The sequence below is a fragment of the Festucalex cinctus genome, chromosome 2 (assembly GCF_051991245.1).
Source record: "Festucalex cinctus isolate MCC-2025b chromosome 2, RoL_Fcin_1.0, whole genome shotgun sequence".
NCBI lineage: Eukaryota > Metazoa > Chordata > Actinopteri > Syngnathiformes > Syngnathidae > Festucalex > Festucalex cinctus.
Window position 1 is genome coordinate 11,352,082 of NC_135412.1, and position 14,431 is coordinate 11,366,512.

General features: G+C 41.8%; 1 protein-coding gene across 1 annotated transcript; it reads left to right on the top strand.

Moving 5' to 3' along the window:
- The first annotated feature begins 9 nt into the window (after positions 1-9).
- On the top strand, positions 10-14,093 carry dcaf1 (ddb1 and cul4 associated factor 1). The gene is made up of 25 exons (XM_077512853.1): positions 10-211; positions 827-944; positions 1,014-1,090; positions 1,175-1,248; positions 1,395-1,508; positions 1,910-2,047; positions 2,116-2,703; positions 2,821-2,922; positions 3,004-3,162; positions 4,313-4,492; positions 4,572-4,781; positions 4,866-5,035; positions 5,136-5,260; positions 6,140-6,375; positions 6,481-7,541; positions 7,623-7,821; positions 7,904-7,986; positions 8,304-8,388; positions 8,505-8,738; positions 9,846-9,939; positions 10,013-10,117; positions 10,230-10,303; positions 10,390-10,482; positions 11,425-11,674; positions 13,083-14,093. The coding sequence occupies exons 2-25, from the start codon at positions 832-834 to the stop codon at positions 13,136-13,138; spliced, it is 4,620 nt and encodes a 1,539-aa protein (XP_077368979.1). The 5' UTR covers positions 10-211; positions 827-831; the 3' UTR covers positions 13,139-14,093.
- Positions 14,094-14,431: the final 338 nt, after the last annotated feature.

Sequence of the window (14,431 nt, forward strand, 5' to 3'; positions counted from 1 at the left end):
ATAAGTGGACTGTCGCAGCTGCGATGACGTTGAGAACGTGTTCGCCATAATGACAGTAAACCAGCAACAAAAAAGCCACATTATACATTATAAGGTTTGGCTGTGAAATTCCACCGATACCGTTTGCTTACAGCACTCGGGTCTGGATCCGTATCGACACATTTCAGCCGTGGAAACATCTGACAAAAGTGAAGAACTGAGCAACAGCGAGGTGAAGTTAGCATGTTAGCTAGAGAGTTTACCTACGATGCCGCTAGCGCATGGCTAATGCAAACACTGGTGCTAACAAACGGACCGGTCGCCGTGTTTCCGAAATGTGTTTATTGAACACAGTACAATGTACACGTCAAAAGTAAATACATTAGTGGATTTTAAAGTGAGCACGTTTACATCGTCATAAGTAGCCCGACTCCTGTTAGCTTCCTTGTTTAGCTAAGGCGCAGCGACTCAAGGAACACATCTTATTTACATCATCTGAGTGCGAGGAAGTGCACAACGTCTTGCTTCAATCAGAATGACTGCTTTCATGTACTTGCTTGCAGTATGCTTGTTTTTGAACAATCCGTTATTTTTGACCGTTGTAGTCTCTGGAGACTGTTGCACCTGCAAACAGCCAATCTGTCTCTTGTTCTACTAAATTTATCATAAGTATGTTCCGGCTGGCTGCGTTTAAGTACAGCTTCCTTGTAATGTATCTCAAAGGAGTTTAACTCCGAGTTCTTTGATTGAAAGCCACATTTTTCTAGATGCTACGCTGATTTGTAAGAAGAGAGAGTACGGCTTATGGTTTAGAATTGAATGTTGATTTTCCTGGGGTTCCTCGTAGCAATTATGGCGTCGGCATCTGCCAGTGTGGACTCCAAGGCAGAGCTGACTGCTCTACTGGAACAGTGGGAGAGGGAACAACAAGGCGGCACACAGGAGCTAGTTAACATCCTCACCAAGTAAGTAGTTCTGTCTCATCAGATTAGCCATTTTATCTCCCCAGCTGGTAATTATGTTCAAACTTTCAGAATTTCTGAGCTTGTCGAGAAGGAGACTGAGGAATACCACAAAGCAGACCCAGACCCATTTGATGATCGACATCCTGGTATGATAAAGAAATATTACAGATATTATTTGATAATATACAGTAGTGTATTTACTCATGTTGGGTCTTGTCCTTTGCCACTAGGGAGAGCTGATCCAGAATGTGTATTAGGGCATTTGCTCAAGATTCTGTTCAAGAATGATGACTTCATGAATGCAGTAAGGATGGTTGGAATGGGTTATATTAGGGGTGTGGGACGGTCCAGTGTATTGTTCCATGCAGAGCATACTGAACATACTATTGTCCCATTGCTAAAATATGTGATACAATGAAAGTGCTTAACAACTTTTCTTCTCCCACATAGTTGGTGAATAGTTATGTGATGGCCAGCAGAGAATTTGCCCTCAATGCAGAAGCTTGTCGCCTGCTTCAGAACATCATGCCTGGCCTGGAGACAGCAGTGGTCTTTCAGGAGAAGGTACATTACGGCTGTCAATCAGTCACTGCTTTCAGTTGTTAAATGGCTAAAATCGGTGCTATATAAGCAGAAGCACTTGAATACTATGGAGATTGTCTCTTTGATGCTGGGTCATAAAAAGTACTGATAGTGAAGTCAGTAATACTAAAGAGTCAATATATCCACCAGCCAGCTGTTTTCCACAAAAAAATTTTATTTGTAGAGTCAGAGTCCAGCTTGCAAGAAAGCTCCACTTCCACACTGTTTTACATTTACCTAGTAGGAACGAAGTACATGTTGATTGAATAATAATTCATGACCCCATTTTCATAAAAAAAAAATACAAATAAAATACTTATGTAAGAAATGACCAGAGATGTCTTTATTGAAACTTGTTAATCTGTTTGTTTGGTTCTTTTCAGGAGGGAATAGTTGAAAGGTTGTTCAAGTGGGCTCAGGAGGCCGAGCAGCCCCTCAGAATCTATGCCACAGGCTTGTTAGCAGGTGCCATGGAGAATCAGGATATTGCAGCCAACTACCGAGAAGAGAACTCTGTTTTGGTCAGTAGGGGTAGTGTAACCAAGATCCTGTTGTCGATCAACTTGTTTTTAATTCTCTTTGTGAACAGGTGCCATTGATGCTACATCGCTTGCGTGAGCTTCAAGATATAGATGCAGAGACAAAAAAAGAAATCCAACGTCCCAGAAAAACCCTGAGTGGATCTTTGCTACCTTTGGATGAGGAGACCGTTGATGGAGGCTTTGATAAACCCTTCTCGCTCAACCAAAATGGGGCTGAAACAGAAGGACCAGAACCGGAAGAGGATGGCGTAATGAACCTCTCCGCCTTGGAGCCTGTAAACGAGCCTCCGTTTCTTCCCAGTGCACTTCACAAGGCCAATAACTGCGTCGCCTCGGCAATTAAAACCATGATCAAGCCCATGTCGGCTTTCGGGTCATTTCTGCACTTAGGCACCTCTGATGGTAGTAGCTACCTAAAAAGAAAAGCAGAGAAGGAAAGTGGCAGGGCCGCAAAGCACAAATTGAATTTCTCTTTGCCGGAACCAGAGAGGAATATAAGTGAGCTTTCCAACAGCAGCTGGTCTGAGATGAGCCCATGGGTGATTGGCAACAGCTACCGCTTATACCCTCTGACCCCTGAAATCGAGCAGAGACTCATTTTGCAGTATCTCACTCCTCTGGGAGAATATCAGGAGGTTGGTTTGTTTCCATTTATTATAATTATTTTCAAAATGTATGAAATCATTATCTTTTGAAATCATTATGCTATGAAATGTATGGTTTTATTTTATTTTTTTTCCTCCTGTATTTAGTTGTTGGCAGTGTTCATGCAAATGGGAGCCCGTGAGCTCCTTATGCATTATATGGATCTGAAGCAGACCAACGATGTACAGCTCACATTTGAGGCTCTCAAGGTGAAGTCCTACAGTCAATCTGAATTCTGAACCACGCCAAAGAACTCCATCAAAACTTATTTTTGTATTTTTCTCTCACAGTACTTGGCTTCCCTGCTGCTTCACAAGAAATTTGCTGCTGAGTTTGTGGCACACGGAGGAGTTCAGAAATTGCTGGAAATCCCCAGGCCCTCTATGGCTGCCACTGGAGTGTCCCTGTGCCTGTACTACCTTGCCTATAACCAAGATGCCATGGAAAGGGTATATTTAAAAAAAAAAAAAAATACTATACTAATACACAAACGCTAATGTAGCTGTATTTGCAGAATAACATTACATTAGCCATTTGCATGTGAATGTGTTAGACATTTTATGAAGTATAAAAGCTAAATGTTTGTGTATATACAGTGGATAGAGAGTCTACACACCCCCCTGTTCAAATGGCAGTTTTGTGATATCAAAAATGAGACCAAGGTAAATCATTTCAAAACATTTACCATGGCTAAATTTGGAAAACGTGGGAAAATGTGTTATGGTCCCACGAAACTAAGGTCGAAATTTATTCCCAACATGTATGTTTGGGGCGAACACAACTCAAGCTCCCAAAAACACAATTCCTACATTTAAGCATGATGGCGGCATCATCTTGCTTTGGGGCTGTATTTTTTTCAGCTGGAAGGAATTAGGAATTGATTAAAACAGCAGCCAGTGTCTCACAAAACCTTGAGGCCTTTGCCGGAAAGCACAACAAAATGTCAGGAAAAGCCTACTAAAACATCTGGACATTATTTGGGGTTCATCAGAGGCACTTGAAATGGGAAATTGAATGGGATTAGTTGGTTCTGAACACAGCCGAATACCATTGAAATTAGTATATCTTTATTATCATTGTACCACAAGGTGCTACAAAATGGAACGTACACAACCCATTCAAGAGACAAAAAAGAAAAACAATGACCAAACAGGGAAGATACAGAATGGGAGCAAGCCGGGTTACTGTTTTCTCAGATGAAAAGAAAAGCATGAGGAAGGAGGAGAGGGGGGGGGAGCCACTGACTAAGCTCCTGTAAGAGAGTGCACACTTGTGCAGACATGTTATATTTTTAATTCCCCCTTAAAGATATGTATTTTTTTTTCTAATAAAGTTGTATAGGTTCTAGGTCACACTATTGCTAAAAATAAATAAATACCTGGGTCCCGTATTTTTCTCATCACAAAATCCAGACATTTCAAGAGGGGTGTGTAGACTTTTTATAATCACTATATAGAAGCACAGTTTTGCAGTGCACACACGATATATACATGAATACATAATCTCTTTCATTAGATCCACCATCATTTGAAAACGCCGATTTTGTATCAAGCAGTTAGCATCCTATTGTCATTCCTTGGCGTGACTATTTCTCCCAAGGTGTGTATGCTGCCCCACTCGGTCCTGTCAGACGTGGTTGGCTACACGCTGTGGCTGCTGGAATGCTCGCACGCATCCGGCTGCTGCCACGCCACCATGTTCTTCTCCATTTCCTTTTCTTTCCGCGCCGTGCTGGAGCTCTTCGACAAGCAGGACGGGCTGCGACGCCTCGTCAATCTGGTAGGACCAACCGGCGGCTCGCCATATGAGAATCGCGCTCCAGACTGGACTTTTGAATTTGTGATATGGCGTCTTCCAGATTAGCACGTTGGAGATCCTGAACCCTGACGACCAGGGAGCGCTGCTGAGTGACGACGAGATTTTCTCCAGCAGGCAGACCGCGAAGCACACTTGCATGGCGCTGCGCAGGTACTTTGAGGCCCATCTGGCCATCAAGGTGGAGCAGGTGAAGCAGTCCCTGCAGCGCACAGAGGGAGGCGCTCCTATTCACTCACAACCGTACTACAAGGTAGAATAAGGACAGGTTTTGCGATGAATGAGATGTATTGGAGACGTTTCGCAGTGCTCATTTAGCTTCTCTCCTTGGTCACAGGCAGTCAGTTACAGCCGCGAGCAGGTGGTGGAAATGATGGAGTTCCTCATCGAGCACGGCCCTCTTCGTTTATATTGGGAACCGGCAGAGGTCTTCCACAAACTCTCTTGTGTCCAACTCCTCCTGCAACTCATTTCGATCGCATGTGACTGGAGGACCTATTATGGCAGGTGTGGAGGATGTCGTATTGAATATCTCCTATCGTCATGATTGCAGTTGTTGTAGTCTGCTGCATGTTGTGTTGCATTGTTTATGTTTGTTTCCCTGCAGGAGTGACACTGTGCGCTACGCTCTTGACATCCTGGGCATCCTCACGGTTGTACCAAAGACGCAAATGCTGTTATCCGAGACTGTTGCTGTTGTCGATGAGAACGGGTCTACTATTTCAAGTGCAGGTATTTTTGCAGAGTTATGGTATACTAGTGATAGCTTTTTTTATTTTATTTTATTTATTTATTTATTTATTTATTATTATTATTATAATTATTATAAAGTTCTGTCCCATTTTTTTTTAATCCACTAAGGTTGGACATAAGTTGAAATGAGTGGATACAAGTGCTCATAATTTATTATGTTTATGCGTTATTGAACACCAACAAAGTTAGCCTTTGCTAAACGGTTAGCAATCGTGATTAGCATTAGCGCGCTAGCGATTATCACTTAAGGTAAACAAACACAAACTACCATTTAGTCACACAGACATCATTATATCTACATTGTACATGTAATAGTATCTTGAAAGTCATGTACAGATGCTTCAACATTATTCAATGAGTAAACAAGGATAGAGCTATCTGTCAAACTTCCTGTTTGTCTTCTGGGCACGTTTAGCGTATTACTGTCCTCTACTGGTTATGAACACCTAAAAGTAAAACGAAGTGGCAGGTAATATTTTAGAGTAATAATTACAGTGCAAGTGCTTTTTAGGAAGTTCACAACTTGCTTTCATGTATTTTGGGGAAGCTCAAAGTATTGTTTTTAATAAAAACCCACTACCATGTCAGTGAGTGTTTTTTTTTTTTTTTTAAGTAGACAAATAAAATCCGCCATTTGCCCACTACATAGTACACAAACAGAAGGAATATAGATTAGATCACAGCTGCCATTACAACACTGCATAAAAAGTCTATGTATAAAAAATGGTTGGCCCAAACATGTTTTCGGCAGATCTTTGAGGGTGGAAATTTTAGTTGACCTATTTTTAAAGTTGACTTTTTTTCCCCCGGCCCTACTTTGTGCATATGGCAATTAAGCTTTCATATTTTTTCTTGCAGGAATGAACATCGTCTTGGCGGTGGCAGAGGGAGAAGTGTTTGTGAACGATGCCGAGATCCAGAAGTCTGCCTTGCAGGTTGTCATTAACTGCGTCTGCGCTCCTGACAAACGCATGTCCAGCATTGGCAAGTTCATTGCCAGCACGCCCCGTCGTCGGCTCCCTCACATGACCAAAGCCAGCGAAAATGTGCTCACCAAGATGTGGAATGTGGTGCAGTCCAACAACGGCATTAAGGTAGTTTTGTTTTCAGGAATCATTTGTTGCATTTTATGTTTTTGAAATTGATGTAAATGTCTTTGTGTGACTTTTTTTTTTTTTTTTTTTTAAACTATCCTGTAGGTTCTACTGTCCCTTCTGACAGTGAAGATGCCAATCACAGACGCCGACCAGATCCGAGCTCTGTCCTGCAAGGCCCTGGTGGGTCTGTCTCGCTCCACGTCTGTCCGGCAGATCATCAGCAAGCTGCCTTTGTTCAGCAGCGGCCACATCCAGCAGCTGATGAAGGAGCCCGTGCTCCAGGACAAACGCAGCGAGCACGTCAAGTTCTGCAAGTTTGCGGCCGAGCTGATGGAAAGAATATCGGGCAAGCCCTTGCTGATCGGCACCGACGTCTCGCTGGCGTGGCTGCAGCGAGCCAGCGTGGTGGCCCAGTCCCGGATCACCTTTCCCGAGAAAGAGCTGCTGCTGCTCATCAGGAACCACCTCGTCGCAAAAGGCCTTCACGACACGGCCACCGCCCTCACCAAGGAGGCGGAGCTTCCCGTGGCGTCGTGCGTGTCGCACCCATCGCTCGCCGTGTCCCCTTTCGCCTCAGTCACGCCCTCTACCGCCGCCGTCGCCACGTTACCTCGCACCCCCCGGCTGGCCAACGGCGTCGGGTCACGGCTGGGCAACCATCCCTCCCATTCGTCCGCTCCGTCGCCCGCCCACTTGCAAGTGCGGCCCTCGACGTCGCAGCCCACCTCGGCGGGCTCGATCCCGTCGACGCCGCACTGGGGCAACGGCTCGCCCCTGATCGGCCGGATCGTTTTCTCCCGCGAGCGACACTCGTGGTGCAGTGCCAGCGGTTGCAAGAAGCCCCGCGTGCTCAGGCAGAAGTCGGACCACGGCGCCTTCAATCAGACGCCGGCCATGAAAAAGCAATTTGACCGGCACATGCCGTCCCCGCCCGCATTGGACGGCATCATCACCGAGTATCTGCGGGAACAGCACGCGCGCTGTAAAAACCCCGTCGCCACTTGCCCGCCATTTTCGCTCTTCACCCCGCATCAGTGCCCCGAGCCCAAACAGAGACGGCAAGCGCCGATCAACTTCACGTCCCGAAACACGAGGCGGGTCATATATCCAAAATACGGAGGAGTCGACGGTGGATGCTTTGACAGACATCTCATCTTCAGCAGGTTGCCGTGACAACCCAACTTTTGCGGTTTATTCGTCATTTTGTTTTTTGTTTTTTTTACACTTGTCTTTGTGTTGCGCAGGTTCCGTCCGATCTCCGTATTCAGGGAAGCCGACGAGGATGAGAGCGGGTTCACATGTTGTGCCTTCTCAGCTCGCGAGCGCTTCCTGATGCTGGGGACCTGCACGGGCCAATTGAAACTCTACAATGTGTTCACAGGCCAGGAGGAGGCCAGCTACAGCTGTCACAGTTCGGCAATCACTAACCTCGAACCCTCTCGGGTGAGAAAATCAATTTGTCACTTTGTCACTGTGCACAATCATGTTCAGAGCCGTCGTTAAATGTCACATTTTGTGTTTTTAGGACGGCTCCTTAATTCTCACTTCAGCCTCTTGGAGTTACCCAACGTCTGCACTGTGGGGGATGAAGTCGGTGTTCATCATGAAGTGAGTCGTTTATCTCAAAAGCTCATTGGATGAAATGGATGTTGTCTTTGAACCAATGTTATTAAAGTTAAGGGAAAATAAAGTACCCAACGCTACAGCAGCAAAACAGCTCGTTCAAAAGATGATGTGTTGTTTAAATTATGCACGCCGACAGCCCGAGGCCCGCAGGCTTCGCTTCACGGCACACCAAGCATCTGACTTCACTCATCCACAAAAGTGTTCCGAAACTCAGCAACAAGCCATGACAAGCTTTCTATTCCTTTATGCTCACTGTTGTTCCAATTTGCAAAGAAATCTTCCTCCCCTGGTGTCTGCAGGCATTCCTTTCTGGGTGACCATTATGTGGAGTTCAGCAAGCTGTCACAAGATCGCGTCATTGGGACTGAGGAGCAACTAGCGCATGTATGTATGCTGCTTTTTCAATTTAACGACAGAATATTAATGCAGGTAAAATTGTGACCTTCACGGATGACAGCTCACATCATGCGCTTCGCTCTCTCTCTTTATTTATTTTTTAGATTTATGACATCCAGACGGGCCAGGTGACGCTGACTCTAAACAACCCCGACCTGGCTAATAACTACAAGCGGAACTGTGCCACCTTCAACCCCACAGACGACCTGGTACTGAACGACGGCGTGCTGTGGGATGTGCGCTCCGCTCAGGCCATCCACAAGTTTGACAAGTTCAACATGAACATCAGTGGCGTGTTCCACCCCAATGGCCTGGAGGTCATCATCAACACGGAAATTGTATCCTTGAAATGCGCTGAGCCAACAAGTTTTTTTTTTTTATTTTTTTTATTTTTTTTTTTTTTTTAATGGAGCAGTTGGATGAATAAATGTTTGCCGTTATAATTTGTAGTAGGGGTGTGCCAAAAAAAAAAAAAAATCTCATAAGAATGGTGATTCTCATTTACTATGATTCAGAATTGATATAAAATGTCCCAAAATACATTTTTATTTTTATTTTATACGGTCTTGCCCTTGTTGGGAGCTTTTTTTTTATTTTATTTTTTATTATTATTTTTTCCATGTTCTACACGATTTGGCCACTTAGGGGCAGTGTGGTTCTGCGCGTTCTGATACACTTTTAAATTGTAGCCAGATTAGAGTAGAAGAATAAAGTTACTATCAATAATGTTAATAAGTTTTTTTTTTTTTTTTATAGCGTATCCTGGTGAGTAATGTTAACATGCTTCTCTGTATACATTCCTGAAGTGTTTTTGTAATAAATAGCTGTTCTTTTGAGGGATAAAAGGGCTGTGAGTAGCGCACTAATTAGCATTAGCAAGTCAGTGGCACTTTCAAATGTGTGTTAGCCTTGAGCTAGCCACCTTCGGGAAACAAGCTAAGCAAAGTGTGTTTGCATTTAAGTGTGCACTGTGTGTAATTTTCATCATTTTGTGTGTTTTATATTTACAGTTAACCTCAACTGGAGTGTAATAAACTGCTTGATACTGTAACAATAGTATTGCTATCTGCCAAACTTGGCCTGCTCAGTGAAGGCAGAATATATATACTATAAAAGCTATAAAATTTATAGCCAGCTACATCAAGTAGAAGTTGTGGTCCACACACAGTTTTTGTGGGACTTTCCTTATAATTCAAAACTTAAAAAAAAAAAAAAAAAGACATTTTAATGTCACCATTTGTCATTGTGTCTTGCAAACCAGACTGGAGTAGCCGATTCTTTGCAGAGATTGAAGCAGAAATTATTGTCAATTAAATCATTTTAAATTGAGAATTGAGTCTGAATCAAATCATAGACCCAAAAATCGTAATTGAATGATGAGTCAAATATTCCCACCTGTAGTTTGTAGTCAAACATCATGGATGTTCCTTAATCTGAGTCGTCAGTGGGATCTGCGAACCTTCCACCTCCTTCATACGGTTCCGGCTCTGGACCAGTGCAGGACAGTCTTCAACAACAACGGCACCGTCATTTATGGAGGTGAATACTCGGCTTGCTCTGCCCCTGAAATCCGTTTTTGACCGGCTCACTCTGAACCCTTGCCCGTCTGCAGCGATATTACAGGCTGACGATGAGGACGATATGATGGAGATGCAGATGAAAAGTCCTTTTGGTTCGTCGTTCCGGACTTTCAACGCCACAGACTACAAACCCATCGGTATGGCGGCTCGCTGTCATCATCTTTCGTCCTAGTTATAGTCTATTGTCAAATCACATTTGTATGGTTGCTGACATTTTTTTATTTTTATTTTTTTTAATCTTCCTCGCAGCCACCATTGATGTCAAGAAGAATATTTTTGATCTGTGCACAGACTCTAAAGACTGTTACCTTGCTGTAATTGAGGTATAGCCCAACTCATGTTGCGTTTTGAGAATGTTGAATAGTTGATTTGTTGATCCAGACAAACAGTTGGTGATTTTGTTTCATAGAACCAAGACTCCATTAACACAGACACAGTCTGCCGGCTTTATGAAGTTGGCCGACAAAGACTGGCCGAGGAGGAGGAGGACGAGGAGGATCAGGTATTATTTTCATTGATTCCTAACATGGATTTCTGATAACCGTTAATTGATTATTTTGTTTCATGGCTGGCTATCCTCAGCAATCAGCATTTTTTTTGTTCTTTCTTTCTTTTTCTTTCTTTCTTTCTTTCTTCCTTTCTTTCTTTCTTGCTCATAAGAAATTGCAGTGCATACACTGTGGCCCTAGTCCCTGATCAATTAAAAAAAATAGGCAGGGAGCAGTTTAAAATACAAAAAAAACTGATAAACGCTAAATTAGTTTTATACAAAAATCTGAAGGTGAATGGGGGTGGGGGGGTGTTAAATATTTTGAAAAATACATACCGTATATATATTGGAAAAAATCAGTGAACCCGAATTTGCTACTGCAAATATGCATTCTCTGCAGTTTTAAGTTGTAGTATCACCATTCACCACTAGATGTCAGGCATGGCTTAATTGTGTTTCTTATGCTGCTCTAGAGTACAACATAAGTATGCCTAATGTTTTTTATTTTATTTTTTTTATTTTATTTTATTTTGCAGATTTAAAATGATATGCAGGACAAACAGAAACTCAGCAATATTTAAATTGAGTCAGTTGATTTTTGTGAAGGGGAAAAAAGTTGACAAAATGAAGTCTTCTTGCGCTTCATGTTGGTTTGTTGTTCAGCAGTTTTGTGCCGTCCTTGAATGCTCATTTTTATGTTAGGGAACAAAAAATATCACACTGGGGTTATTTTGTTGTTTACTTCAAATCCTTTGTTGGGTTAATTGATATTTAATGTGTGCATTGAGAAATGTGTTCTGAAATATATTAGTACATATTTTTTGCCTATAGTATCTAGAGTAGCATTTTTGTCATATATTTCAATTGCTTGTTGCTATGTGGCGTCCGAGCGGCAATCATGAAAAATTGTGGCCCCCTCCTAACAATCATATTTGTGGGCCGTTTGTGCCCCAGGAGGATGACGATCAGGAGGACGACGACGACGATGACGACTCCGATGACGACGTCGATACAGATCCACTTATCGCGGAGCTGGAGAACGAAAACGGCGGCGATGACGACGACGATGGAAATGAGGAGTTCTCCCCCTCCGATGAGGACGTGGCTCAACTCCTCGAGGAGGACTTGGATGGAGGAGACGACGAAGAGGATGAGGACAACGACGACGACTCTGACAATGATGCCGAACTGGATGTGGACAATGGTACGACTTGCTGCTCTCGAACATACACTATGAGGTTTCCACCTGACAGTGACGTTATAGACCAGGGGTCTGCAACCTGCGGCTCTGGAGACACATGTGGATCTCTTAAAAAAAAAAAAAAAAAAAAAAAAAAAAAAAAAAAAAAAAAAAAAAAAAAAAAAAAAAAAATTGTAGAAATGAATGTATTTTTTTGCGTAATTATCTTTCTTTTTTGGTAAAATATTCTTTAAATGAATTAAAGGGATACTTCACTTATTTAGTCCATTATAGCAATGAAAAGTTAATATTTTGTCTATAATTAATTTGATACTTTCATTATTTTTCACGTACAATTAGTACCTTTTAAAAACACATTTTGCAACTTGCTGTCTACTGAAAATGACATCACAAGGTCTCAGGTAACCAATCACAGCTCACCTGTTTTCTAGGTTTGGTCATGTGACATTCACAAGCTGAGCTGTGATTGGTTACCAATTGTACATGAAAAATAATGAAAATATCAAATTTATTATAGACAAAATAATGTTTGACTGCCAAAAATGGCTAAATAAGTAAAGTATCCCTTTAATAATTTAGGGAAAAAATAATAATAATTTTTTTAAATGTCAGGGTCCAAATTTTTAATTTGTCAAAAAAAAAAAGTCTTAAAAAAAAAAAATTAATAAATTGATTGATTGAAAATTGATAACATGTCCATGAAATTGCCAAAAATGTCAGAGAAGTGAATTAAAAAAGGCTGAAAAGAAAATGTCCATAAACAAAAGACGAAATCCAGAGAATTACCATAAATTGTCTACAAAATTGGCAAAAGTGTCAGAAAATTGCTAGCAAAAAAATAATGGAGAAATAATAAAATCGCCATAAACTGTGCAAAAAAAAAAAAAAGAAAAGGAAGGTAATTATCATATGTCCATAAAATTGCCAAAATGTAAGAAATTAGACAGAAATACAGAAAAGTATTTTTTTTATTATTATTATTATTTTTTTTTTTTTAAAGGTCTGAAAAATTACTGAAAAAAGGAAGAAAATTAATTTCCATGTATTTGGATGCTGCATATTTTTCTGCTATAGTGCAGCTCTAGTTAGCTCATTAGACTTAACATCACAGTTTCATTCATCAGTGTTCAAATATTTTGTGGCTCCAGACAGATGTTTTGTTATTTGGCCTAAAATGGCTCTTTTGACAGTAAAAGTTGTTGACCCCCGTGATAGAAAATCATTCAAATTCACACCTTTTTAGCAATTTAGTGCCTTAGGTGCGGTAACACTTGTTTATGAGATGTGGGAGGAGCCCATTGGTAGTCAGCAGGAGGAGAATTCTTGAAGAAAAACTCTTGATGTCTATCATTCAGTGGAAAAACACCCTCGAATTCCCTTAATAAGTCGCTGTGTCTTCCCCCTCAAACAGACAGCTCCGACAACTCCGACCTTGAGGATGACATCATTCTGTCCCTCAATGAGTGAGCGCCGACGGGCAGCCGGGACTGAGTAACTGGACCGCAAGTCAAGACCTCGGCGTCGTAGACGTGAGCTACGGAGGAAGAGGCGAGAACAAGATGGCCGATCAGCAGATGCGGCGGGGCAGGATAAATGGACAGGGATCGGACCAAGGAAGAATCTCAGAGAAAAACTCAAAACACGATTGTATGTGATTTATAGTTTTATAGGAAGGTTTGATGTGGAGGGTAACGGCCAGCGTGTGGATGCTTTAAAATCGTTTTATATTTTCACAAACCTTTTAATTAGTATTTCCGTTTTGATTTAAAAAAAAAAAAAAAAAGGATCCCATTAAGTAGCAGTTTGGTGACAGGAGCTCCAAAAGTGTTAGACTTTGAACCACAGACTGGAATAGACATCAAAAATTTACTTAGGTTTTGCATTTCAGCTGCTAAATGGATGCAAAGAGATCAGAGCAGTTGTTAGTGTTTAATATGGCCTCTTCCTTTACAATCTTGCTGACGTGAACCAAAAAAACGCTCAATGTGACAAAACTGCCAATGCCTCCTGCACACTCAAATGTTCATCAGTTTTTGCTTCAGGGAAATGGATGCCGACCTTTGTGCTTTTGTTAAGAAAAGTGGTGAAAATTCACCAGGCCGGGCGAAAAAATATATTTTGGGGGGCAAAAATAAAATACAAAAATCTATTTTGAGTTCAAGTTTGTTCCTAGGTTGATTCAGACATTGAGGGGGGGGAACTCTGGCTCAGTTTTTTTTTTTTTTTTTTTTTTTTTATAAAGCCATTAAAAAGAGTTCTTTGTTTTTCTAAGCGATAATGCTTCGTACCTGTTTGTTTTAATCAGCCTTCTTTTTCACAAGAAGATGACTTGATTTTCTCGAGACATTAATGTACAGCTTGTAATGTACCAAAAGTATTTTTCCTATAAATAAAATGAGAATTAGATTTGTGTGCCACTTTACTGACGTGTATGATTTTCAGCATTTTAGAGCTTACTCCATCACATGCACCCCCCCCCCCCCCCCCCCCCCCCCCACACACACACACACACACACACACTTGGCAAGACAAAATGAATGTCGTATGATTAGTCCATTTGCAGCCGTTGAGGTCACAGGACGGCCGTCTTCCTCCTCCAACCTCGCAAGTAGACTACTTTTTAACGATAAGGTATATGTACAGATTAGACATAAACAGCTCCTAGGCAGTTAATATAAGGCCGGATGTGGTGTGAGCCCGGGGTCACTGTTTTTTTAACAAGTTAAAAAAAAATAAAAAAGGTTGACGGTATCTGCTGCT

Bases quoted from the DNA above. Each gene is read 5' to 3' on its own strand.
- dcaf1 (XM_077512853.1), top strand. From the start codon at position 832: ATGGCGTCGGCATCTGCCAGTGTGGACTCCAAGGCAGAGCTGACTGCT. The intron at 1,091-1,174 runs GTATGATAAAGA...CTTTGCCACTAG, and splicing joins ATTTGATGATCGACATCCTG to GGAGAGCTGATCCAGAATGT. The intron at 3,163-4,312 runs GTATATTTAAAA...ATTTCTCCCAAG, and splicing joins ACCAAGATGCCATGGAAAGG to GTGTGTATGCTGCCCCACTC.